Source organism: Urocampus carinirostris, chromosome 2, assembly GCF_059441175.1.
Source record: "Urocampus carinirostris isolate Australia breed hairy pipefish chromosome 2, RoL_Ucar_1.0, whole genome shotgun sequence".
Taxonomy (NCBI): domain Eukaryota; kingdom Metazoa; phylum Chordata; class Actinopteri; order Syngnathiformes; family Syngnathidae; genus Urocampus; species Urocampus carinirostris.
In genome coordinates, this window is record NC_142350.1 from 2,719,631 (window position 1) to 2,747,097 (window position 27,467).

The 27,467-nt window shown below is 39.3% G+C and overlaps 1 protein-coding gene and 1 pseudogene across 4 annotated transcripts in view; one reads left to right on the forward strand and one right to left on the reverse strand.

Moving 5' to 3' along the window:
• elmo1 (engulfment and cell motility 1 (ced-12 homolog, C. elegans)) overlaps positions 1-27,467 on the reverse strand; it is a 65,231-nt gene that overhangs the window by 2,261 nt on the left and 35,503 nt on the right. For 3 of the 4 annotated variants that reach the window (XM_088328352.1, XM_088328354.1, XM_088328353.1), the window contains exons 2-21: positions 25,144-25,261; positions 24,195-24,235; positions 24,059-24,131; positions 23,939-23,989; positions 23,707-23,876; positions 21,178-21,213; positions 19,460-19,559; positions 19,244-19,395; positions 16,594-16,672; positions 16,292-16,342; positions 16,097-16,219; positions 14,592-14,726; positions 14,403-14,507; positions 14,232-14,340; positions 11,208-11,344; positions 4,163-4,326; positions 3,989-4,101; positions 2,944-3,051; positions 2,789-2,871; positions 1,703-1,780 (exon numbers count right to left, since the gene is read on the reverse strand). In XM_088328352.1, coding sequence (XP_088184478.1) covers positions 1,703-1,780; positions 2,789-2,871; positions 2,944-3,051; positions 3,989-4,101; positions 4,163-4,326; positions 11,208-11,344; positions 14,232-14,340; positions 14,403-14,507; positions 14,592-14,726; positions 16,097-16,219; positions 16,292-16,342; positions 16,594-16,672; positions 19,244-19,395; positions 19,460-19,559; positions 21,178-21,213; positions 23,707-23,876; positions 23,939-23,989; positions 24,059-24,131; positions 24,195-24,235; positions 25,144-25,221 — 1,986 coding nt within the window. In that variant the 5' untranslated portion in view covers positions 25,222-25,261. The remainder of the gene's footprint in view (positions 1-1,702; positions 1,781-2,788; positions 2,872-2,943; positions 3,052-3,988; positions 4,102-4,162; positions 4,327-11,207; positions 11,345-14,231; positions 14,341-14,402; positions 14,508-14,591; positions 14,727-16,096; positions 16,220-16,291; positions 16,343-16,593; positions 16,673-19,243; positions 19,396-19,459; positions 19,560-21,177; positions 21,214-23,706; positions 23,877-23,938; positions 23,990-24,058; positions 24,132-24,194; positions 24,236-25,143; positions 25,262-27,467) is intronic. The other variant, XM_088328355.1, reaches the window with a different exon arrangement.
• LOC148370639 (U2 spliceosomal RNA) lies at positions 18,067-18,206 on the forward strand (annotated as a pseudogene).

The following is a 27,467-nucleotide window of genomic DNA, read 5'->3' on the forward strand; positions in this document are numbered from 1 at the left end:
TTATTTTTGAAATATTTGTCCCATATTTCTGTAGTAGTATTTTTTGTAATAACACCGGAGTAGTATTTTGTATTATGGTATTACTGTAGGAGCGGCACGGCGAATGGATAGTTGGTGCACAGCCCTACGGTACAGAGGATCAGGGTTCCCGTGTGGAGTTTGCATGTTCTCCCCGTGCTGGCGTGGCTTTCCTCTAGGCACCCTGGTGTCCTCCCATATTCCAAAAACATGCGTGTCAGGTTAAGTGGCCGATACAAATTGTCCCTAGATGTGATTGAGCGAGTGAGTTGTTCGTCTCTGTGTGTCTTGCGACTGGCAGGCAACCCAGTTCAGAGTGTCCCCTGTCCACTGCCCGAAGATAATGGGATTGGCTCCAGCACCCCCGCGACCCTATTGAGGATAAGCTGTGCAGATGGATGCATGGATGGTATTACTCTAATGGATTTTTGTGGTGTTTCTGCAGTATTTCCAAATATTTGATTTTGTAGTATATCATTAGTACTTTTGTAATATTACTTCAGTAATATTTTTGTAGTATTTCTTTAGAGGTCTTTGTGAAGTATTTACATTTTAGTATTTCTTTCCATAGTAGTCTTTTGTAGTTTTTATTCAGTATTTTTGTAATATGACTGCAGTTGTATTTTTGGAGTATTTCTGTAGCATTTGTGCAGTATTTTTTTTAAATTATAGTATTATTGTCGTAGTATATTTTTAATTTTTCTGTAGTATGTTTTCTTTTCAGAATGAAAGCAAAATGATATATGAGGCTCCTGTTTTTAAGCACTAAATTTGTCAGTTTTGTAGTCATTATGTAGTATTTTTGTTGCAGACACACAATGGGGACAAAGTTGGCACGAATATAAACAACCTTTTTTACAAGTAGTACTTTTTTTTTTTTTTAACAATTATTTATATTGTCTTTATATTTTGACCTTTTTCATTTGGCAGGCCAGACAAAAAAGGCTGCCAGTCCGCATGTGGCCCACGGGCCGTAGTATGCCCGCCTCTGTGTTAGACTACAGTATTGACCGGCACCTAGCATCTGCTATCAGCAACTTGCATTGGGAAGTGCCATAATTTGCATGATCTCATTTAGGTTAGCTTCTAGTAACTGCCTTTATTTAGCATTATCTTACTTCCACTATCTTTAGCTTTGTTGAATTCCAATATAGGCTACAAATAGCTGATGCTAACAAGACAAGGGCAAAAAAATATCACTGGCACCTATCATCTGCTTTTAGTAGCCTCATTTTCTTGCTAGGTACCAGTATTTAGCAGTTTCTCATTTGCGTTAGCTCCCAATTGCTGCTATTTAGTTTCCTCTGACTTTATTTACCTTTGTTAGCTTACAGCAGAGGCCAATAAAAGCAGATTTTTTGTCAGTTGCTTCCAGCTGCTTATAGCTTATCCTGACTTCTGGTATATTTGGATTTGTTAGCCTCCAATGGCATAAATAACAGTACCAGTAGTTAGCATCTTCACATTTCCTTTTCACTCTCAGTTTTTTAGCATTAACCATTAATAACCTCTTGGAAACTAACAAAGCTAAAGCTGTTTATATTATCTTCTATTAAATTATTTTTAGTTTCCTCTGACACCGTTTAATTTTTAAGTTGTCAAAAGGGGGATAATAATAGCTAATGTTAGCTTTTCTAGCATCACTTGTCTGCTAGCACGTTAGCAAACTCGTAACCCGCCTCACCTCGTGCTTGTCCGGAGCAATGAAGTTCAAATACTCATCCGACTCGTAGAGAATGGAGAAGGCCAAGTCCAGGACCTCCTGCAAGAAAGATTTGGTTCCCATTACAGTGTTCATTTTACCTCTGAAAAGTGATTGGTCGAGGCATGCTCAAAAATCTATGGGTCCCAACAGAGATCTGTGGGTACCCAAAATTTAGCGTTATCAGGGTTGAAATTGTAAATCGGCGACAACTGTATAAATAAATATATAAATCTATATATTCATTCAGTTTTAATCATCACAGTTAATTGGTAATACAATGCAGTTATCACTTCAGATTTTTCAGTTCACAAAAATATTGTATATTATACAAAATAATATTGCTGAAATGTTAGTCTATATATTCATGCAGTTTTAATCACTTCAGATTTTTCAGGTTCATTTATTCTTCGTGGTTTGCTGTCCCGCCACAGTCGTAATGCCTTCTCAATGTCCAATTGCAGCAACGGAATTTCCATAGCTAATTAGTGGTTTTTATTGTCGTTGTGCCAATCCAATGTGCTTTTCTGAAAGTTCGTATTGCGAAATGATTTATGCAATCCAGTTTTTTTTGTCACGCTGGGTGCACGCATCACAGAACATGTAGCCTCCATTATCATCCTCCTCATTGTGTAACCAGGAATATACCGTAAATTCCGGACTGTAAGCTGCTACTTTTTTCCCAAACTTTCAACCCTGCGGCTTATTCAGTGATGCGGCTATTTTATGAAAGCTACCATTAGCAAGTGGTGGCCTCTTTTGGAAGATAGTTGCCAATAGTCAGCATGTTCTCGTTTCCATCAGCTGCTAGGTAGCTTCCTCTGATTCCCAGTATCATTACGTTTGTAAGCTTCCAACAGAGGCTACAGAAGCTGATGCTAGTTACCACTAAAGAGCATTTTGTTAGCTGCTTGTAGCTGCTATTTAGCTTAATCTAACTTCTGGTATATTTAGATTTATTAGCCTCTAATGGAGGCTTCTACTAGCCGATGCTAAGTGCCAGTAATTAACATCTTCTCATTTACGTCAGCTGCTAGGTGATACTAGTTAGCTTTCTAGGCATCCCACCTTGTTCTGCTTGAGGGCGCCCTTCTCCTTCATGTGAGGACAGTCCTTCCCCGTCACCACCGCCTTGATGTCCACCACGGGAACTAGCAAGAAAAAAAAAAAGCGTTGCTTACTCTAACGTCGAGGAAAACGATGGTTGGCGCTTGCTAGCTTACGTTTGTCCTGCAGCGAATCATGCGGCACTTCACCTTGGGGACTCTCCTCCAGGTCTCCGTAGTGCAGGACTTTGTGATTGGGCGACAGTCGGCAGTACCAGAACTTGTCTGGGGGCGGGACAAAAGATGCTCATGCTAATGCAGAGGTGGGCAACTATTTGGAGTCGGGGGCCGCGTTCCGAAATGGGGCCAAGGGGCCGATCATGGAGACCCAATTTTTTTTCATACATTTAATATTTTTGTAACGTATTCCATAGTATTTTTCTAATGTTCGTCTGTCGTATTTGTCGTAATACAGAATTTTATTTTTGTTGTATATCTGCTGTAGTATTTCTGTAGTAGTATTTTTGTAATATTTGTTGTCATAATACAGTACTAGTATTTTGTATTATGGTGTTACTGTAATGGAATCTAGAAGTATTTTAGAAGTATTTCTGTTGTAGTATTTTTGTGGTATTTCTGTAGTTTTTCTGCAGTATTTCCAAAGATGTAATTTTGTAGTATTTCTTTCGTATTATGAAATGTAACTGCAGTTGTAGTTTTGAAGCAAAAGAAGTATTTTTTGTAATAATTCTAAAGTAGGATTTTTCCCAATTTTGTATCACTGTAGTGATATGTTTGTAGTAATTCTTTAGAAGTATTTGCATTTTAGTATTTATTTTGAAATTTTGTATTTCCATGTAGCATTTTTGTTGTTTTTTCGTAGTATTTCTGTTGTAAAATTTCTGAAGAGCACATTGTTTTATAGCATTATTGTAGTAGCATTTTTCTAGTCATTCTATAGTACATACGTTTTTCTTTTCAGGAGGAATGCAAAACAATATATTATGCCCCTGTAAGCACCAAATTTGATATTACTTGTTTTAGTCATTTTGTAGTATTTCTGTAATAGTAAATGGGGACAAAGATTACTATTATTTACAGTATATCGTCATTATAGTTCGACCATTTCTATTTGGTGGGTCAGATAAAAAAGCCTGCATGTAGCCCGCTGGCCTTAGTTTGCCCACCTCTGCTAATGCTTGTTCATAGTTGCTAACGTTACCTTGTCTCCTGCGACTACTTATTTTCCGAAAGCATGTTCCTTCGCAAAGTCGGTTGAGCCTCTGCTGCTTGATCAGCTCCATTATCTCCGGCTGGATTTTCTCCCTTAGCTCCCTGTGCAGCGACAAGCTAGCGTTAGTGTGGAGTGGCGCCGCAACGTGATTGGTAGACGCACAATATGGGGCGGGACTGGAAGTCTTCCTGGTTCATCCTCTCGGACTGTCGGATTTTGAGGATCTCGGCGTAGGTCAGGTTCTGCAGGCGGCTCTTAAACTGGTCCAAGGAGTTAGGCTTTAGCGTTAGCGCTCGCGTGATCTGCTCTCGCACCACCTGCATCACCTGAGTGCATAACAAAAGGGGGCGGAGTCAACTCATATATTTGACAACCCCCCAAAATAGACTACTTTAATATGCAGAACGATAGAAAGTCAAGTCAAAGGTATATAATACAAGTCATTTTTTGGTCAGATTTTTATTGTTCTTTTAAAATATATTTTTTTTTCATTGATCAAAATAGTAGAAATAAATATTGTCACGATTTAAAAATGACTAAAATGCCCAATGAGTACATTTTTCAAAAAATGATTAAAGAAATAAAGTTACATTTAAATGTCACAAAAATGTCTTACAGGCAAATTTAAAATAAATTGGGAAAAGGAAAAAAACAAGAGAATAGAAGGAATAAATAGTCAAATTATAAAAAGAAAAAAGAATAAAATAGGAAAAAAATAGAAAAAAGGAAATAAAACCCAGAAAATAAATAAAATTAAGAAGAAAAAAAAACGGATAAAAGAACATTTAAAAAAATGAAAAAAGCCAAAAGAAAAACGATCTAACAAAGTCAAACAAATAAATAAATATATAAAAGGCGCTAAATGAGCACATAAAAAATAAAAATGGAAAAAAAGAAAGGATAAGAAAAAAAATCTCAGAAAAAAAACCAAACAAAAAAAACAATTAAAAAATCATTAAAAAACACCTCACGAACAAATTTGCTATATGTCCAACCAATCCATTATCTACACCGCTTATCCTCAGTAGGGCTGCGGGGGTGCTGGTGCGCAACCCAGCGGTCTTAGAGTAGTGGACAGGGGACACCCTGAACTGGTTGCCAGACAATCATAGGGCACAGAGACAGACAACTCACTCGCACACACATTATATGTATACATATAAATACAATATATATATATATAATGTATATGGGCAGCACAGCGGTTAGCGCGTGTGCGGCCGAGTTCTGAGGTCACGGTTTCAAACCTTCTTGTGTGGAGTTGCATGTTCTCCCCGTGCTTGCGTGGGTTTCCTCGAGGCACTCCGGTTTCCTTCCGCATTCCAAAAACATGCAGGTCAGGTTAGTTTCCTGGTCCAAATTGTCCCTAGGTGTGAATGAGCGAGTGAGTTGTCCGTCTCCGTTTGCCCTGCAACCGGCTGTCAACCGGTTCAGGGTGTCCTCTGCTCACTGCCCTAGGGTGGGATCCAGCACCCCCGCGACCCTACTGATAAGCGTTGCAGATAATGGATGGATATGAATTTATATGTATATATAATATTTGCATTGGTCTTGCCTGAATTGGAAGGAGGTGTTGATATATATATTTTGAACAAATCCACTGCAGAAAGTGAAAAAAAGGTTGGAAAAATAATTTACAAACAGTTATAATAGACTATTTTTTATCGATTTTCCCAAAAAGCTTACAGATTAAAGGATTTCATCCCCTGCTCAGTGACATCAAGCATGTCACGACCAATTAAAAAGACGGACAAGGTGATCCTTTTTTTTTCTCCCAGCATGCATCACTCTAGCAAAAGGCTCGCTCATGCGTGCAAAAACGATCTGGAGGAAACGACACACAAGCCACGTCTTTCCTTATGTAAGCTCCGACATATTACAAGGAGTGTGACATTTATTTTGAAATGAAATAAAATGAACTAAGTAAAATAAAAGGGTGTAAGAGAATCTGTCAGAGAGAGTGGGAGGTAAAAGATAAAAATAGCCCCGTCTGCACGCAACAAAAGAGGAGGGGCGGGCAGGTGGTGCTCCAGGATGGGGGTGGGGGGTCACAAGCACGGGCCGGGCTACATCCATCCAAAAAGGAAAAAGGAGGAATACAGCAATCCAGTGCGCAAAATCAAACGCTGAGTCAGCTATTTTAAATTTTAGCTAGCATGCCTCCAAACCAGGAATTTGACAACTCCCTCCACACAAATATTAATAGGAATGCAAAAAGACGAACAGGTTATGAATTGACGTCAAAGCATCAAATAATGTCAGATTTAAAAGAGGCTACAAAACACCGAATGAGCAGGTTGAAAATTGAGAAATTCAAAAAGAGACAAAGGAAAAAAAAGGTTTCTTAAGTACTTGCATAGCTAGTGTGTGATGATGGACAAATAAATTGAGAAAACAATCAAATAAAGTCGAATTTATCATTATATACATTTTTATATAAAAGCACTTATTGACGAAATTAAAATAAAATCATGAAAAAAAAATCACGAAGATTAAACAAAGTCAAGAAAAAAGGTTATGAAATGAGAAAAAAAATAATTAAAAAAACAATTTAGCATTAATAACAATGGTCTGAGTGAGCATTTTTGACTTTTAGCTATTTTGCTGTTAATCCCGAAATCAGTGTAAACTAACAAGAAAAAAAAAGTTGCAGTTGACCTTTGCGCTTATTTTAAACAAGGAAAGACTAAAGAATTGAATTAGAACTTGTGTTTTTTGTTGCTTTTTTTCATGCCAACAACAATGTGCTGAGTCAGCATTCAGGGGTCATAAATCGGAAATGAGGAATCAGGAAGTGTCCTGAATCCCTATCATCACGCTCGACAAATCTGGACAATGAGAGGAGAAAGGGTTCCCTTGATGCTCCAGAATTGTGCTAATCCGGGATTAGCTAACCCCATTTGAGATTAGCCAAACATCACAAATGGAGATTGCATTTCAAATAAAACTCAGTTATCTTTGAATACAGATTTTTTTTTAACTGCACTCATCGGGGGCGTTAAGTAAAAAAAAAAATTAACACAACTATATGAGTTTTTCTTATTCAGAAATATTTTGAACAATAATTCCGAAAGAAAATAATCTGTATTGGGCGATCCAGGATCCCTCCCTGGATAAAAACATTAATCAGAATAAGAATTGTTTTTAATGTCACTGGTAACAGCGTTGTAAATGATTGTATGCAACAAGATTTTAGACATGGCATTCCAGGGTAAAACATATACTAAAGACTCAGAAAATTAAAAAGGATAAGAAAATTTTAGAATAAAGAGACAAAAATACAATTACAACTCGCCGAATTCTGATAACAATGCAATAGTGCAATGAAAAGAAGTGCAATAACATTTAGCAGGAACAATAATAAAAAATAGTCACAAGGGAAATATTTTTTCAGTGTCATTTAGCAGCAAAAAGAGAAAAAAAATCCAAAATGAGTAGCAAGATACGCTTTCACCGTTTGGTGCGCTTGTTTAGGGTTGTGATGGCCCTAGGGAAGAAGCGGTCTCTGTGCCTGTTTGTCTTTGTTTTGATGGGCCTGTAGCGCCTACCAGAGAGCAACAGGTCAAATAGGTGGTGGCCGGTGTGGGAATTGTCCTTTATAAGGTTAATAGCTCTGCTACGGTATCGCAAGCCAGAAATGGGAAGCTGCGTCGTGGCCGTCATAGACTTTCTGGACTAGTTTACAGGCTGGGGGCGTCGCTGCTGTCATGCATTTTCCGGACAAATTTTCAACATGTTACCTAGTGTTTACTATGTTTGTGTACTGTAATGCTAAATGTAATTCACCCTGGTCATCCTGGAAGGAGGATACCACTTCTAAAGGTTTCTTTTTTTCTCATGCTGAGGTTTTGAGTTGTTCCTTGCCCGCATGTTGGTTTAAGATCAGGTAATTGTGTCATTGTAATCTTGTGCAGTCCTTTTAGACATTTTTGTGATTAAGGGCTATATAAATAAATTTGAGTTGACTTGACTTGGCAAGCCAGCAATGCCTTCTAGACTGGGAAGGAAGCAGCCGATTTTTTTGGGCTGAATTAAACGTGGAGTGCCATCATATTCATAACAAAGCTCCCTTCCAACACATAGGTATTTATAACATACTAGATTATTTTTCATATGGAGTCCTGCTCCATCATCATCTCTTACTACTCGACCCCTGCCCACTCTGATCCCCATTGCAACCCCCCATAAAACAAGCCCAAGAAAGAAAGAAAGAAAAGACAGAAGGGAGAGATAAAAGGGGAGAAAGAGAAAAAAAGAAAGAAAGAGAGCAAGATGGAAATACAGAAAAAGAGACAGAAAAAGACAGTGAGAAAGACAGAAAGGCAGACACAGAGGGAAATAAAGAAAAAAGTAAGAAAGACAGAGAAGATGGAAGAGAAAAGTAAAAAAGACAGAGAAGTAGAGAGAGAAAAACAAATGGAAAAAGGCAAAAAGAAAAAGCAAGAAAACGAGAGTTGATAAGATGGAGAGAAAGACAGAGAAAGAGAACAAGAGTGAGAAAGAAAGACAGTTAAAAGGACAGAGAAAGAAAAAAGGGGGAAAAAAAGAAAGGCAGACCAAATGAGAATGAAAGATAGACAGTGACTGAAAGACAGAATTTAAAGAAACACAAATAAAAAAAGACACATAAAGACAGAGAGAGAAAGATAGGTTGCCGATAGCAACCCGACACCCTTGACTCCCTTACAACACACACACACACACACGTTTCTATAGCCGCCCCCCATAATACCACCCCCTGACCCACCCGCCCCCCCCCACCCCCCCCCACCCCCCCCACACACACACATCCGATTTCCCTACTTACATGTCATCTCCATGTTTACCGCAACAAGCGAATGAGCAATAATCCCCAATCATGTGAAGAAGACGAAGAGGAGGAGGAGGTAACACGCCTGTTAGCGTGTGTTGGTGCACGCGCGTGTGCAGAGGACACGCGTGAGGCAATGGCGCCCGACGCCTCACGACACCTTTTCGGCTTCTAATCCCACTGACACAAAAACATTCAAAATACAAAAATAAAATTCTCCACTGTCTACCTGCCGCCTCCTTCTTCCTCCCCTCCCTTGCTCTTTCTCACTCTCCCAGCTCCTTTTTGATTGGACGCACGCCACTGCTGCACAAGCAAATGGCGACGCAGTCGCAGGATCATGTGATGCAAGTGGGGGTGGTCAGTGGGGGATGGGGGCGATATCACATGACATCAAAGAAGAGACGGAGGTAGATGAAGATGCTGGCGACAATGCAGCATCATTGGATTGAGGTTGCTATGGCAACAGATTATCGGCGGGGTCTTTTACTATAGACAAAGACTTTTGGAGGGGGCAGGGTAGGGGCTTCGGCAATTACATTCCATTTGAGAATTAGAAAACAACAACTGTTTATTTCCTACCGCTAGACCAGTGTTTTTCAAGTGGTGGGTCGGGACGCAAAACTGGGCCGCAGACCTGCTATCACTTTAGCAAAATAATGCTAGGAAAATGAAAAATAACCCAGGGCCAGTTAAACTCTAACAGTATATGGCGACACTGCCCTGACACCCGCCATTTTAGACCACAGATAACGACTAGTAAAGTTCGTCTCAGATACTGTAATTTGTTTATTTCAGCTAATAGGTACAAAAACCCACGATATGCAATAAAAACACCAAGTATCCCCCCCACACACAATGTTTTAACTGTCAGACCATGCTCGCTGCAATTGTCGATTAGGAATAATGGATTGCGGCTGAATCGGTGCTGTTCATTTTAGGCGGCAAGAATGAAAAAAAAACAGCCGCCAAGCACAAGACAAATTTGCACTCTTGGCCCACCCTTTCAGTAATATTTGGTAGGGGATAATGGATCATGGCTGCACGGGAGCTGCTCATTTTAGGCGGGAAGAACAGCTGAGAAAAAAAAAAAAGCGCCACACATAACACAAATTTGCCCTTTTGGCCAGCAGTTTTCGCAATAGTTGATCGGGGATAATAGAACTCTGCTGCATGGCTGCTGTTTATTTTAGTCGGCAAAAAAAGAGAAAAAGAGCCCCCACGCATAACACCTTTCGGCTTGCGCTATCCGCAATAGTCGATTGGGGATAATGAATTACGGCCACAACTGTGAATTTAAAATTTGAGCGGGCCAGAAATGCTACGCCTCTCTCAACAAAAGTACACTGTGCTGGTCCCCGCTTGCAGTAATATGGGATTGGGAATAATTGATTGTGGCCGCACGAGTGTAGTTCATTTTAGGCCGAAATACAGTATTAGCAAAAAAAAAAAAAAAAAAAAAAAAAAAGGCTCCAAGCCAGTCAAAAGTTAACTCTGCCGGTCCTACTCATAGCAATATGGGATAAGGGACAATAGATCAAAACTGCACCAGTGCAGTTCACTTTTTACAGCTCCAGTTGATTAGATAGATAGATAGATAGATACTTTATTCATCCCCGAAGGGAAATTCACTTTTCCAGCAGCATCCCTAAGCTGAGAACAATCGAAAATAACTGAGAACAATCGAAAATAACACGGGAGCTGCTGGAGTGGCTGCCATTCGTGACGGCGCCGGAGAAACGATTCAATTTGAATCATGTACAAACAAACAAACAATTGAATCATGTACAACAAACAAACAAAATATTTATGTTTCAATAAGTGGAGTGTTAATAAAATGGGGGGAAAATAATTTCTGATACTGATATAACCAGGTAAAACTAATTTTAAGTTACCTCTCCAAATGAATGTTGTGCCAAGCGAGTGGTGCCTGGTTTTGGCAACATCTAGTAGACATCATCAAAAAAGTGTAGCTCATTTTTTGCGGTTCTCTCAGCGTCGTCTCACGAGCTGGTATCAATCTCTTGGCAAGACTGATCTGGCTCATGTGCCGCATATTTGACACCCGTGTGGTACACCAAAGAGTTGTTCCCTCATTGTGCTTTTTTGCATTGAATTCTATCCTTCCAGATAACTTTCGGTGCTCTCTATTCTCTAACATTCATCAAGCACCGGTGGTCTAGTAAATACAATTTTGCCCACTAACGACCGCAACCCAAGTTCGATTTCTGTTGCATCCAATGTTTCGCGATTGGGGTCAGCTGTATTTTTAGACTAATATACTACCGTAAAACCTCATGTATAACATGCACCTGGACTTTGTGTTCTTTTATAGGTAAAAAAGAATTTATTTTACACTAATATGGTATATGAATCTGGTTATTGGGGGGTTCAGACCTTATTGAAGTCCTCACTGGTGGCTCTCATCTCTTTCCAGGTCTTGTTGAGGAGCTGGATACAAATGCAGAAGAATTCCTCGAAGGAACGGTCGTGTGTGAAGAACATAGGCTGGAAGTCCTGGCAGCTCTCGCCCGCTGTTTCAAAAAAGAAAAAAAAACAAAAAAAAAACAAAAGGGCGTTATTTTGGAAATTACTGTAAAGAATAATAGAAAAAACAGAGACAAAGACAGAGACAAAGAAAGAAAAAAGAAAGAAAGAGAGAAAAGAGAGGGGGGAAAGAGAAAAGGCGAGAGAGAATGAGAAAAGGAGAGGAAAAGATACAAACAAAAAGGAACATAATATTTAAAAAAGGAAAATAAAAAACTGTGGGCCCCTGTAGAAAATAATTTGGCAATGGCGTGTTGAAAAAAAGAATTAAAAGAAAGTGGCCTTCTTTGGTCAGAAATTTAAAAAAACAAATAGTTCCTCTTGGCAAAGGAAAAAACGAAAAACGGAAATCGATCTTGAGGGGGAAAAAAAGTGAAAAAAAGGCCTCTGAGGATAAAACACAAAATGTAGTCTTAGATTTTTTTGTATATGTAAATGTGTCCCCTTGGGACATATATGCCTTAGTGGAGACCATCTTTTCCCTATTGTCCTTGTATTCCTATGTATATGCTTTGTGTGCGTGATCATATTTTTTTGATGTGAGCTCATTAGCAGGCTTGACAACATGCTAATTAGTCCTAGGGGTTGTGCATGACATCTGCTAAATATATTAAGTTTATTTTGGGAAAGAGCCACACCATATATTATGAGACAAATTTACTAAATTGCTAAACCTGCGCCCCAGACAAAAGCTTAGTCTTCAGCACATTTTTGATGATTTGATAAAAATTATGAAAAGAGAAGAATGCCAGAGCCCCTGTCCCAAAATCAACAAACAAACCACTTTCAACTTTCTCTTTCTTGCAATTACTCAAGATCGGTTAAACTAATTTTGACCCTTTTTTTTCCATACATATTGGTTTCAAAACCAGATGCAAGCAGTTATTTTGTAAAAACGTCACAACATTCTGCAAACAGGGAGCCTGATGAGCTCACTTTTGGCGCAGACGGCGTAGGGCGAGAGATGGGAGGGAGTGCTTGCACTTTTTGCATAGCTCCACCCATCCCTCCCACCACCCAATCAAATGACTAAGTTCTCTTCCGGTGTTTTGGCTTATTTACAGTTCTGTGGATTCATCATAAGGAGTCTGAACACTGAACACAGATTATATAGTGAGCTTTTATATAAAAGGATTCTTTAGCTTTGTACAGTCAAAACGATTTTTATTTTTTTTGTGTGTGACACCTTGACTGTAAATTGTAGTGAAAAACGTGCCCTATATATTCTGCGAAATACTGCCCAGTATTACAGCTTTGGTTTGGCTTTGCGTGTATCTGAACGGGATTAATGGCTCAAGTTTTGAACGAGATGGAGAAAATTTGCATGCACTCAAATTTGTCTCTGATCCACAGGCACTCATAGAAAGAGCCATAGGTTCCTGACCCCTGCTATGGAACATTTGTGGAAAGATCTAAGAAATGCTTTGTACGCACAAGCACCATCAAATCTTAAGGAACTTGATCTGTTTTGTGAGGGAGAATAGGGCACGATTTTTGTTTTAAGATGTGCAAAACTTCTAGAGAGGTACAAAAAAAGAGCTGTGATCGCAGCAAAAGGAAGTTGTACAAAGTATTAACTCAAAGGGGGGCGATATTTTTTTTCAACGCCTACTTTTCAATTTTTCCTTGACAATGTAAGTCAATCACATCATAGAATCATTAAAACATCTCATTTTATGAAAGCAGTCAGTTACAAAAAAATACAATGTGATGAAAAATTGCATCTTCTTAAGAAAGGTCAAAATAGAAAAGTCGTTCCTCATTTTCTACGATCAGAATTTGCAATCGGTAGCAGTCACTTCTCAAGAGTTGAGTACTATGTTTTTAGTTAGGAAAAATGGATGGCATTTAGTGTCCTTAGCTCAGACCCAAACCGTAACAAAACCTTAATTCTAGCCCCAACCCTAACACAAGCTTTAACCCAAAACCTGGCCATAATATAGCGCCAACCCAAAACCTTCCAAAAGCCTAACCTTAGCTAAGTCCTAACAGTAGCTCGAACACAAAACGTAGCCCTAACCCTAGCTCAAGAGAGTTTTCAAACCATTTAAGCGTTATCAAGTCGGATTTCAGACTAGCATTTTGTCTTGACTTTAAGGTTTTAAAGCATTTTATTGTATGGAACTTTGGTTTCAGTTTATAGTCATGGTTTTAGACTGACTTTAAGGTTTTATAACGGCATTTTAGCTGCATATTAGGGTTTTGAACTCCCATTGTGGTTTTAAACTATGGATATGACTCCAACAATGGGTTTGGCTGCATATTAGAGTGTAAAGTGTTTTAAGGGTTTGGCACTAGTGTTAGGGCTTCTAGTTAGGGTTTTAAACTTTTGGCTACATATTAGGATATCAAAGCCTAACGATACTTACTTTTAATCATGTAGGCAAAAGAACATCTTAATACTTAAATTGATATTAAAAATAAGAATTCTTAATTCCCATTTTCTAAATATTTCACCTTCCTCCTTTTAAAAAAATAAATATTGAATTGCTGAAAGCGAACCCTAAGGAGTCTTTTTCTCTTTTGAAATGCAAATGTATGCAAATATGAATTCGCAGGCCAGCTAGCATTAGCATGACAATGAAATTAACCATCGTAAATTAACGGCAATATTTTTTCCCATTCTGACCAACGAACGCCATCACTAATTGTCAGCAGCTATTTGCAGCTTCTCCTAAGCCTCAAGTCTTGCTATCAGCGCTGCCGTTCTCGTTGCCATGAGGCTAGCATGAGAATGAGTGCAGCAGATGGAGAGGGTATAAAAAAAGCGCGGCCATATTCATAAATAATAAATCAAGCCAAGGAAAACACAAAAGAACATCATCTGTTAACAGAGCCCGTCTCCAGCCAGGGGGATTTTCAAACAAAACTTACGCAACTCTCCCACTTTGAGGATCTCGCAGAGCATCTTTGTTAGCTCAATACTACTGCGTCCGAAAGGGCACTCGTGCTTGTCCTCGCGGCTGCTGTTCTCCAGGACCATCTTAGGGGTCAACAATGTTATTTGAGAGGGTTGGGGGTCAGGGGCCAATCAGGGGAACGTACCCTAACATAGGCATCCTGGTGGTGGCGTGCTAAGTATAGCATATTGTCCAGAGCTAACATCCCGGGCGGGATCTGTGTGAAGTCTACAGCTGGGTTCACGTGGTTCTGCAAAGAAAAAAATGGTGCTAGCTTTGTTAACTAGGTTTTGCTTTTGGTGTTAGCATGGATGTGGCTGAAAAAGAGTCTTACAATGAAGCCTAGCTTCTTGTAGTCGCGCGTGTACATGGATTTGCGCTTTTCGGTCCCCGTGCCGCCGTTGTTAGTGGCATCGCTATCCACATCAAAGGCGATCCGACGTAGCTCGAAAATGATGTCTCGCTGAGCCTGCAAAAACATTTGAAATAAATAACTTTAGGGTATTGTTGCAGCATTCTTTGTGCTTTGTGTTGCTCAAAAAATATTTATAATAACAATAATATATTTATAATGATTATATAAATCAATTTTACTTGCTCACCGTAACACCTTAACCCTAGACCAAACGCCTCAACTGTGGCCCTTGCCCTAACCCCTCAACCACAGCTCTCATCTTAACCCCTCACCCGTGGCCCTAGCCCTAACCCCCTCAAAACCTGTTCTAACCCGTCAAAACTACCCCTCGACCCAACCCTTTAACCATAGCCCTTGCTCTAACCCCTCAGCCTAACCCCATAAACTGTGACCATAGCGATAACACTCTTAACCCTAACCCCTGAACCCTTACACTTGTCCTAACCCTTTAGCGCCAACAGCCCTAACCCCTAAACCCTAGCCCAAAGGGCATCCACCTGCAGCTCAAGTGCCACATTTGGCTCTTTAATCTGGCCCTAGTGGTTCTCTAGAGATTTTTCTGAAATGTTTTAAAATGGGAGAAAAAGGGGTAGGGAAATGTCTATGTATTTTTGTGTGTGATGGTTTTCTTTAGAATAAGTATTAAATATTGAATGACTAACTAATTCAATAAGAGGTTTTAATAAGGCTTTCATTTTTTTGCACCTCCAGATATAGTTGTTTATTTTTGTCTTATTGGTTCAAGATGGCTTTTTACATTTTTTGGGTAGCCAATCCCTGCTCTAACCCTTTAAGCCTAGCCCTAGCCATTCGCCCTCAATGGTAGCCCTAATCCTAAATCCTTGACCGTAAGCTCTCAACGCTAGCTCAAGCCCCTTCACACTAACACCTAAACTCTATCACTAGCCCATTAACCCTTACTCTTCAACCATAACCCCTTAACCCTAACCCTTCAACCATGGCCTTAACCCCTTATGCCTAGCTCTAACCCCTTAGGCCTAGTCCTGACTTTTAAACCTAGCCTTAACTCCTTAACCCCAACCCTTTCCCATAGCCCTAACTGCTTAAACCTAGCTCTAACCCCTAACGCCTAGCAAAAACCCCTTAACACTAAGCTCTCAATCCTAGCCTAATCCCTAACACATTAACAACTCAACCATAGTCCTAACCCTTTCCTTCTAAACCTTCAGTATTAGCCACAACCCTTTTCTTTTCGTGCGTGTTTGTAAATTCATTCATCCATCCATCCATTATCTGCACCGCTTATCCTCAGTAGGGTCGCGGGGGTGTTGGAGCCCATCCCAGCCATCGTCGGGCAGTGGGCAGCGGACACCCTGAACTGGTTGTGTGTTAGTAAATAAACTGATTTATTTTCCCAGCTAAACTGCAGGCGGAAAATGTTTGGTTCTTAAAACTATGTTGACCTGGTCCTGAGGATCCATCTTGGTCATCATGCGGTCCTCCAGCAGGTTGAATGTGAGCACCTGCAGAACGTAAAGTTGGTGCGACATCTCGTCATTGATGGCCACAGAGCCGCGGATCACGTTCTAAAAAAGTAAAAGAGGTGTAAGACACACACCGAAAGAAAACAAAAAAACAAACAGGTCGGTACGTCTTACGCTGAGGATAATGGAGCGCAGTTGCTTCTGGGCCAAAATGTGAGCCATCTCCTAAAAAAATACACAAAAAAAGCTTCAACAGAAAAAAATATTCTAAAAAATAACAAATCTGGACTGTAAAACAGACCAGACAAATTTTGTTTTAAGAAAAACAACAACTACAAACAGTACCAAATTTAATAATAAGTACTATAAGAAAAATCCTCTTTAAAAAGAAGTATGGACTGTACAACCTACATTAAAAAAATAAGAATCAGTTGGTTTGTTGTCATTCATTATCAAAGGGGACAAAATTTCCTTACCTGTCTCCTTTCTTCAGGAGCTTTGAGAAAAAGAGCATTAATGACAGCCACTGTGTACGTTTGGATGTCCTGGTCCGTCCTGCGCCCCAAAAATAATTTAAAAAACCACGGTCACTCTGGGGGCGGAACACAAATGTATCACCCATGGTATTTTTCCCCTTCTGCTAGTATTTTATTTTTATTTTAACATTTAATGGGTTTTCTTTTTTGGGGGGGATTTTGTTTCTTTAAATTACATTTTTCTTGCATTTCTTAATTAATTATTACTTTTTTAAATAATTTAGTTGTATTAGTATGCATTTCTTTATTTTAGTTTTACTCTAAAACAGTTTAATTTTTGTTTTAATTTATATTAATACATTTTCTTTTCTAAGGTCTGAAATCTATAGATGCGCGACATGGTGGCTGTCCAGGGATTTTTGGATTTAGTGATCGGTCACTTGATAATCTAAAACAGGTGGAAAATACGGCCAATTCAACTACTTGCCTGTTTAACCCTCTTCAAGGTTTGCTGATTAAAAGGTCTTTTTAGAACTTCAATTCTAAATATTATAAACATATCACTTTCTTCAGGTGTGGTTCCAGGGGCTTTTAAGTCCGCTGTTATTAAACCTACACCGAAACGACCCAACCTTGATCCAGAAAGCTTTAGTAATTATAGACCTGTGTCAAACCTACGGTTTATTTCTAAAGTACTTGAAAAAGTTGTGGCACAGCAGCTGAATGATTTTATATCAGAGTACAATCTTTTTGAATCTATGCAATCAGGATTCAGGGCAAACCACTCTACTGAGACAGCACTGAGTAACGTAACCAATGATCTTCTACTGGAAATGGACTCCGGCGCTTCATCACTCTTGCTGGACCTTAGTGCTGCCTTTGACACTGTGGACCATAATATCTAACTAGAACGGTTAGAAAATTGGATTGGTCTCTCAGGACTGTCCTCTTATTGTTCAGATCCTACCTCTCAGATATGGTTAAATGACATCTGAGCCCTTTAGTGTTAGCTGAGGTGTTCCGCAGGGTTCAGTACTTGGCCCCTTCTTTTCAGCATTTAGATGCTTCCAAGGTGATATTCGCAAGTATAATATCAGTTTCCATTGCTATGCAGATGACACTCAACTATATCTTCCGATGGAGGAATCTGCCACCATAAAATGTGGAAATTTGGAGGCCTGCCTCACGGAGATAAAAGAATGGATGTCACTCAACTTCTTGCGCCTTAACTTTGAAAAGACCGAAATGCTAGTTATTGGTCCATCTAAATGCCGGGACTTGTTATATCACTTGTAATATCACCCAGAGTGACTCAGTCAAAAATGTAGGTGTCACATTTGACCCCAATCTATCCTTCCAAACCCACGTTAAGAATATTACTACAACAGCTTTTTTCCATCTTCACAACATTGCTAAAATTCCCCCCATGCGGAGATTATAATTCATGCGTTTGTTGCCTCTTGACGGCCAGAAATTTCTGGCCGTGATTGGTTAGATATCCGTTTTAGCCATGATCATTGATTTTTGCAATCCGGAGATGGAATAAGAGCTTGCTCTGTCCACTCCACGCATCGGCCCGGTATTGCAGTACCTCCGGGAACGGTGCATTCGCAAGGATCGCAGCAAGGCTTTAAGGCTAGGACCTTAGCTTGGCCTTTTGGCTGAGAGTAAGAGTCCCGGCTCCTAGGCTTTGTAGCGTATTATGAACCGACCGATAACAGATAATGGATAATGAATAAAGAAGATAGATCAATAACCCTTAAAAAATATTTTAAATATGTTTAACCTATTGTTTTTTATATTTGAGTTATTTTAAAGTCTTACAATGTTTTTAATTTATATAACTATAGTTTTTAATTGTATATTAATTTTGTTATTATGGTTTTATAATTTTATAATCATGTTATTTTGTTTTCGTTTTTTTAAACCTTTTTTTGGTTTTAATTAATTCTATTCAATTTTAATTGTCTTTTCTATTGTTGTTTTCAATTATTTTATTTTATGGTATATTTATATTTTTATCTTAGTACTACCTTTATTATTTAATTTGAGTTATTCTACATTTTTGAATTGCTTGAATTAATTTCTACTATTTTTAATTTATCCGATTGTATTTTTTATGTTATTATGACTATTTAAATTTTGTATCCTATTTTTATTGTTTTTAAATTGTTGTATTCTAATTGTACTGTAATTTCCCTTTTTCAAAATGTATCTGATCACCTTTATTTGATTTTAGTAATAATAATAATAATAATTTCCTTGTATTGTCATTCTGTGTAACAATGTACACAGAACGAAATGTCGATTGCACCTGACCCGTTGTAGCGAGCCGATGCAGCCAAATCCCTAGATTTGTGTTCTCCCATTTATTGTATTATGTTTTACTATTTTATTGGGCATTCTGTATGATATTGCTTTTAATTTATTTTATTGTATTTGTATGGTGTTTTTTCTTTTTTATCAGTTTACTTTTAATGGTGAATCCTTATATTTTTGTTTTCAATTTATACTTTCAGAATTTAACATTTCATTTTGTGTTATTTTCTAATTCAAACAAATGTTTTTTTAGTTTATTGCTATCACATATTTAAATTGTATTCTTGCCAGGCTGTCAGCAAAACTGCTCTAGCTGCAGGCGAGCGCTCACCCCTGCAGGTGTGGAATGAGCTGTCCTATGGTGATCTCTTGCGCCACCTTGTGGTAAAGTTCCTGACTGTTGAGCACCATCGACTCTAGGATGGCCAAAGAGCGCTGCAGCACCGCTGCGTCCGTAGCCGCCTTGTTCACATAACCGGCAATCTGCACACGCAAAAAAGTGGATGAAGAGGAGGCTAGGAAGCGGACATCCGCCCCCTCTCCCCACCTTTTTGATGAAGGCCAACGAGAAAGTGTCCCAGGAAACGATTCCGTGGTCCATCAGCTCCACGAAGGCAGTCAGGGTGAAGGATAGCAAATCACCAAAACTGAAACAAAAACAAATGTAACAATCAGGTTCAGGTGGGACTGAATGAGGCCACAAAAGGAAAGCTGCAGCTGGTTGAAGGAGATACACAAAAAGCAAAAGCCCAGAAGCGTTGAGTCATGCAAAAAGGAAGAGAGGTCTGTTCAAACAAACAAAGAGATATACTGTATACGCCAAATCGACTCCTGGTCTGTGCAGCCATTTGAGACTTCTTGCAATTAAGGGCAATGCAAATAAACATGACTTGACTGATTTCTGACAGAGGTGCCTCATCAAATACACTCGAGTCAAATCCTCAACATATTGAAAGTGTGTTCATGGCTCACAAGTGTCCAATCTGAGCTCGGCTGCCATTCGGACAAACATAGAAAGGTGGACATCAAATGGGCTCCTGATTTCTCACATGCGTCCGTCCTCTAATAAAAACCGGAGTAAAATCTGCAAGATTTCGACAAGTGTATTCATGACTCACTAGTGTTTGAGGAGGTCACATTTGAGCACAGCCGCCAATGGGATAAAGGTAGAGACGCTGGCACCAAATGAGCTCCTGATTTCTCACAGGTATCCCTCCTCATACACACCTGAGTGAAAATTTTAAGATTTTGGCAAGTGTGTTCATGACACATGAGTGCTTGAGGAGGTCCTATTTAAGATGAAGCGTAATTTGAAAAGAGATGCCGAAGCCAAATTAAAAGATGACAATTGACTCCTCTTAAGGATGGCAAGGTCTGGCATGTCCCTTTCAAATCCTGAGGTCGTTGATCAGCCTGCTGATGACTCAGGAGTGTTTGAGAAGGTCTCCTTTGGGCTTAAGTTTCGTTTGGACAAAAAGAGATGCTGACGCCAAAACAGGTCCAGATAACGAGTGCCAAATTCCAGTATACCTGACAGGTGTCCCTCCTCAGACACACCTGAATCAAAATCCTTAGGTCGTTGATGAGCCTGCTGATGGCTCAGGGATGTGTGAGGAGGGATTTGGGCTCTCCAGGACCAGATTTTCTCACGCGCTATGAAACTGAGCGGAAACAAGGTTAAATTTTTTCCTAGTTCTGGAACGTTGATCAACCATCTGAATGGGGTTCGTTCCAAAGAACGCTCTCTGGTGTTCAAATGCCGCACAACAGCAAACGAATAAAGACACAGCGTTTTTTGGGAGTAGCTTGAAAACATGTTTGGGCATTTGGGTTGGCCATGGTTCTCAAAAATTGTGTGTGTGTTTTTTGCTACTTTTTCCATTTTTTTTTTTAAATTTTCTTTGTTTTTGTGTACGTGTTTGTCTTGCTGTTGGTCACCCCTCTCGAAGGATATGACCAGGGTAGATATATCGCTTGAAAACAAATTATTTTTCACATTTGCGTCGAAATTGTTTAAAAAAGAAATAGGATGTTTCCATGGTGAACCAAAAAAGAAAATAAAATGTAAAAATAAAAATTAAACACTGAAAGAAACGAGAAAATGAGGTAAAAAAAAGCATGCTGTTAATCCATCAAAAAGAAAAGAACATGTCAGACATAACGGAAGCCTTCCACGAGATTCCCCACAATGCAACGGGGCAGGTGAGGAGCAGAAAGCGCACATTGCCAAGGGGGCAGGGCTTTTCGTAAGGGGGCGGGGCTTACCAGGGCTTCATTATCTTCTGCAGTTTCTGATAGCGCCTGCAAACATTTCACAAACTCAAATGACGCCAAAGTAAAAGTGACACACACATTTCAACCAAAACGATGTAGGCCTCCAAAAAGTGCACAAAAGTACAATTATTTGTTTTAAAAAAACAAACAAGATCAATAAGCTACATTTAAAAAAACCACAATCTATTTTTCCCAGTTCTAAAAAGACCTTTTAATCAAGTTTGAAGCTTGGAATCGAGTGATTCCAATTAAAAAAAATGAACTTTAACATAATGCAATGCATTTATTTTCGAGTCAACCACGCGGCTCGCCGTCCGGATCAGGCCCACCAAAGTTTCTAATTCAGCCGGCGAAACAACACCCAGAGAAGCACAAGAGATACATCAGCTGCAGTTTAAAATATGTCCACTTGATGTCGACAAAGCCAGGCACCACTCGCAACGCAACTGAAGCTATAATACTTCTCTCTCTCGCTCTCTTTATCTCTCTCTATTTCTGAATCTTTCGCTTTTCTCCAGGTCTCTCTCTCTATATCGCCCTTTCTCTTCATGTTTATTTATTTTTCCCTCACTTTTTACTCTCACTCTTTTCTCTTTCTGTCTCTCTCTACCCCTGTGCCTCTCATTTTTACCACCCCCCCTCACCCTGTTCTCCACTACTTTTTATTTTCTGTATTTCCTTCTCTATTTTTCCATTTATTTTCTTCTTTTTTTCTTTCCAATTCCAATTTCGTTGTTATGATATATCCCATGTTGTAACAATGACAATAAAGGCATATTCTATTCTATTCTCTTGCTGTTTTTCGCTTTATCTCTTTAAGCTAATATCAGTTTAACACCCCTAATTCAGACTAACTAAAGCGCATATAAAAAGTTGAAAAGAAAAGAAAACAGCCAAAAACAACTAACATAATTCAGTTTTATAGAGGTATACAACATGTAAGATAACTTAATAAATGTATGATTAAATTAAACTGAAATTAATGACCAATACATTTTTTTTTTTTAAAGTTCAATGTACTGAAGAAATAGTATGTGTTTACTACTGCCAACAGAGGGCGCCATCTGCATTCAAGCGCACACATGCGGCAAATGCGATTTCACGAGCTGTCAACATGAGGTGAGGGACAACCTTTTGCTCTGAAAATCCAGTTGAGTGAACTTGCACATAACACACACACAACACGCACACGCACCTCCCTTAAACATTATAAGTCCAGCTCAGCAAAAAAAGGGAGCTGACTTTTATTAAAACCCCAGGGTGTAATATTTGACGACTAGGTGACACTGTGTTGTATGGTACAAGCAAGAGCCAGTAATACACGGCACAGTGTGGCGGAAGGATGCCAGACAAACATGGTGCAGACAATGAGTAGGGATTCCACAATGTAAACAAAATTGAAATATCTTGACCTATATTTTTATTGAATAAAAATTAACATTGGTATGATAGGTCATTTATTTTTGCCTAGTGTTCAAATCAGTGTTTTTTTACTGAATATTTTTGTAGCACTAAGAGGCACTAAATATCACGCACTGTCCCTTAACCCTTGCCAGGGAAGGGAAAAACAAGAATATTGGGAAATAAAAAAGCTGCAACGGCTATAGCCATGAAAGAAAAGTAGACAATGAACAAGGGCTGAAGATGTTTTGTGGTCTCTTTAAGCTGCCATTTAGTGGTGCCTGCACGCAATGTTTAACTGTATTTTCCGGCATGGGATCATAAAGTGCATGTTCGAATTTCTTAGAATTTTTTGTGTCCAAGGTGCACGTTATAAAAATACCATTAAATATGGAAACGTCGAAATATGTAAAATCCAAGACCTTAAATAAAATAGTAGTTTTTTGAAATATCGCCATATACAAGGCGTACTGGCACGTGAAAATAAAACTACTGTGATTAAGATTATTTTAAAAAAGTGATACAATTCTGGTCCCTCCACTAAAACCAATTGATGTATTCATAATTGTTTAGCTTCTGATGCAGCATCTTAATTGCAATTATTCTTTTCCAATTTTGTTTACCGTATTGGCGGACATTTTAAATTTCTTGCACATTGTAATTTTTCAAGGAGTGCCTTAAAGTCCAGAAATTTCGCTTTTTTGAATTTTTTTCGGTCTATAATGTGCACCTTTGAATTTCATGCACATCTTTAAGTGCACTTTATACTACAAAATCACAACTACAGTGATACTAAAAGAAAATAATACTACTACAGAAATATAATGACCGAAATCAACTATGGAAATACTACAGAAATGCAATAAAATACTACAAGCCCTTTGAGACTCTTTGTGATTAAGGGCTATACAAATAAAAATGACTTGACAACTATGAAAATACAATTGCCCACACTTGTTATAGACCAAAAAATATGATTTTTCTTTCTTGACAGTATTTTCTGATCTACAAATTGCGTTCGCTCATAAGCCGCAATATCAAATGGCTTACAAGTTTTAGGGTTTTAGGTGCGCCTTATTTAGAAAATCTGTATTTTGAGAGGGTTATTTTATGACTTACTCTGTCCCACTTTCTACCATCTGCGTAAGTAACGAGATGCCGTCCATGTTGATAAAGTCGACGGCGAAGGTGACGTCTCTCGAAGCGCCCGCCAAATCCTTTAACGCTTCCAGTTTGGCGTCCATACTGGTTGACTGGATGCGCTGGTGCAGCTGCAGCGCCGTCTGGTACTGAAAATGACACGTTTTATTTTGAAAAATCTTGGACCAAGAAGGAAATTTAAGAGACTCACTGGAGAGGTGGTCAAGCGAAGGATGGAGCCGTTTTTGATGTCATTGCGATTCTGGGGAAGGTATTTGATGAAAAAAAGCATTCCAGGAAGAGTATTTTGTTTCATTTTATTTTGGCGAACCTTTTCTGTGATGTAGAAATTGGTGCTGTCGGCGATTTGCAAGGCAAAATTTTCATGATTCCCCAGTGACCAGCTGCAAAAGAAAAAGACAAAAATTAAGATTGTGGTCAAAATGGGACAATTTTAGTGGACTTACCCTTCACAAACTTCTTTAATTATTGCCGACAGAGGCTTTTTCTGCAAAAAAAATGGCAATCAAAAAATAAAATGTAAAAAAAAAAAGGAATAAGACCCTCAAAAATATTATTGTGTGATGCACAGCATTGAAAACATTGCAGTTCTGCAAAACAATTAAAATCGTCAGGAACAGCAACGCTGTTAATTTGGCCTGGAGAGGGATGGGTGCCACCAGGCTGTACTTATCCAAGACACACCACAGGAAATGGTGCCACAACAAGCCGTGTGGTTAAGGGAACAACCCAAACAATAAATCCAACCATCAATTATCTGCACCGCTTATCCTCAGTAGGGTCAAGGGGGGGCTGTCTTTGGGCAGTGAACACCCTGAACTGGTTGCCAGTCAGTCGCAGCACACACAGAGACAGACAACTCATTCACTTATTCACTCCTAGGGACAATTTGGACCAGCCAATTAACCTGACATGCATGTTTTTAGAATGTGGGAGAAAACCGGAGTAAACCCACGCAAGCATGGGGAGGACATGCAAACTCCACACAGGAAGTTTCGATCTCATGACCTAAGAACTGTGAATATTTTTTCTTTAAATTCTGAGAATAGCAAAAATAAATGTCATTTTCGCCCACAAAATTTATCACTGTAAAAACTAAGAATGTGTAATTAACTCACACCTATATTATGTTATATATTTTTCAACCACACAAAAAAGGAAATACAGTACAGATGTTAGCCGGAGAACCTGCTCGTATATCATGACTCACGTCGCCTTTTTTATATGCAAATGAGGAGGAAGAGGAGGATGTGATGAAGAGCCCGGAGGCAGGAGGAGTCAAGCGTTGCCACAGCGACGCCCATAGTGTACTACCAGCGAATGAAGGGTGACTCACGCCATCATGACTCGTATTATTAGCGCCTTAAAATGATTTGTGTTGTTTGTTTTGCTCACCTGGTCGATCTCCATCAGCTTGGGGAAGGCGCCCGGCCACTCAATGGCCACCTTCACCGTGTCGGCCGGCGGAGGCATGGCGACGCTAAAGCTAACGCTAACAGACGATCATCCACACCTGCAGGGATAACAAACGCACCCTTGTTAGCCAAAACGATAACTTTAGCTACAGCATCACGATCTTCATGTAAATCGAGACCATCGTCAACACCTGCCAGGGACAATCAAACGCACCCAATTTAGCAGGGGACAATACAAATATGATAATCGAGACAATTATCAACATCTTCCAGGATGACCAAACACAACCCAGTTAGCTAGAATGTTAAAAAAGTAAGCATCAGAATCTCAAGTTTATGATAGTGAGACGCTCATCAACAACTGCCAAACACACCCCAGTTAGCGGGACACCCAAAAAATTAGCATGATGGTTTTCATGGTGACATTAAAAAAAGTTTGCGTAATAATCTTTATGATAATCAAGTATATCAACACCTGCCAGGATGAACAAATGCACCCCAATTATCCAAAATGTTAAAAAAGTAAGCATCCTAACAATAATCGAGACGATCTTAAACACCTCCCAGGACGACCAAACGCACCAAAGTTAGCGAGACTTCCAAAAAAATAGCATGATGGTTTTCATGGTGATTGAGACGATTATAAACACCCGCTGAAACGTTAAATAGTTATCAGCATCATGGATCTGCATGATAGTCAAGACAATCAACATCTTCCGGGACGACCAAACGCAACCCAACTAGCCAGGACGTTAAAATGTTAGTACCACGGCCTTAGTTATAAGACAGTAATCAACACCTGGCAAGTAGTTAAAAAGTTATCATTAGAGTAGTAATCCTCATGAGACGACCAAACGCACCCATTTAGCAGAGACGTTAAAAAAAGTTAGCTTTGGCATGTTAATCAAGCCACTTTTGATCAAAACGGTGATGATCATCAACCTTGTCCACAGTCACCCTGATCGTGATGGTTGCCATGACAACCATTATCCTCTCGCTCGTTACGGTCAGCCCACTTTGACACAAAAACCTCGTGACTCGTAAGTTGGGATCTTTGAACCCAAGCGGGCGCGGCGCTAAGAGTGACTCATCCCATAATAATCGGAGCTTTCTTCCTACCTAGCGGTCGCCATGGCATCAGCATCAATAGCAAGCATGCGGCTTTTTTGTGGAAAAGAGAGGGGACTCACTCTCTCTCTTTTTCACTCACTCAGTAATACACTCTCTCACTCATTCATTCACTTTCTCACTCTCTCTCTTTTTCTCTCACTCTCATATTTGCTCACTCAGTCATTCACTCTCTCTCTCTATCTCTCTCTCACAAACACACACACAGTTTTTCACTGAGTCACTGTCACTCTGCTTAATGCCCAACTCGTCCCTGGAAACAAAAATCCAGGAAGTGATGCTAATGTGAAGAAACTTCCTTCCCCTTTTTTCGTCCGGCTTTATTTTGAGAAAGCACTGTGAATCCCTTTCAAACCCTATTCGGACTTGAAACCTGACTCTGAAACTGAGAATCTTCATTTAAAACCCCACTTTGTATGTCTAGCATCTAATATTTGATTTCATGAAACAATGCCCCCTCCCCTTCTCTGTCTTGTTCTTTGTTTCTGTCTCTCTTTCTCTCTCACCCTCTCACTTGCTTTTTCACCCCCACTTTCTTTTTTCGCTCTGCCCCTCTCTCCTCTCTCTCTCCTTTTACTTTAAATTATTTTTTTGTCCTCCTCTCTCTTCCTCTCCGCACCAATCTTCGTTTGTCTCTCTCCCCTCTTTTCCTCTTAATACTCTCTCTTCTCTTAATATTCTCTCTGTCTCCCTTTCTCTCACTCAGTTTTTCCACTTTCTTTTGTTCTTTTTATTTTTGTCTATCTTTCAAATTATTTCTCTCCTGCCTGTTTTCCTCTTTTCCACCATCTCTATCCCCCTTCCCTATCTTTTTTTACTCTCTCTTTCTCCTCCCACCCACTTTCAGTCCTCTGTCTTTGTTTCTCTTTCTCTCTGTTCCCCTCTCTCTTCACTCTCACCCAGTCTCCTCCATCTCCTTTATTCCTATCCCCGTTCCTTTTATTCTTTTCTGTCACTCGTTTCTCCACTCTTTTTTCTTCTCTTACTCTCCTCTCTCTCTTCCTTTCCTCTTTCTCTCCCTCTCTCTTGTTTTTCATTCAACATTTTCTGTCTTTCTTTCTTTTTCATTCTTTCTCTCTCCCTCAAACACTTTATTTTGCTCTTACTTTTCTTTTTTCGCTCTCTCCCTCTCACTATTCTCTTTTTCTCAAAAGTACTCGTTTATGTTAATACTAA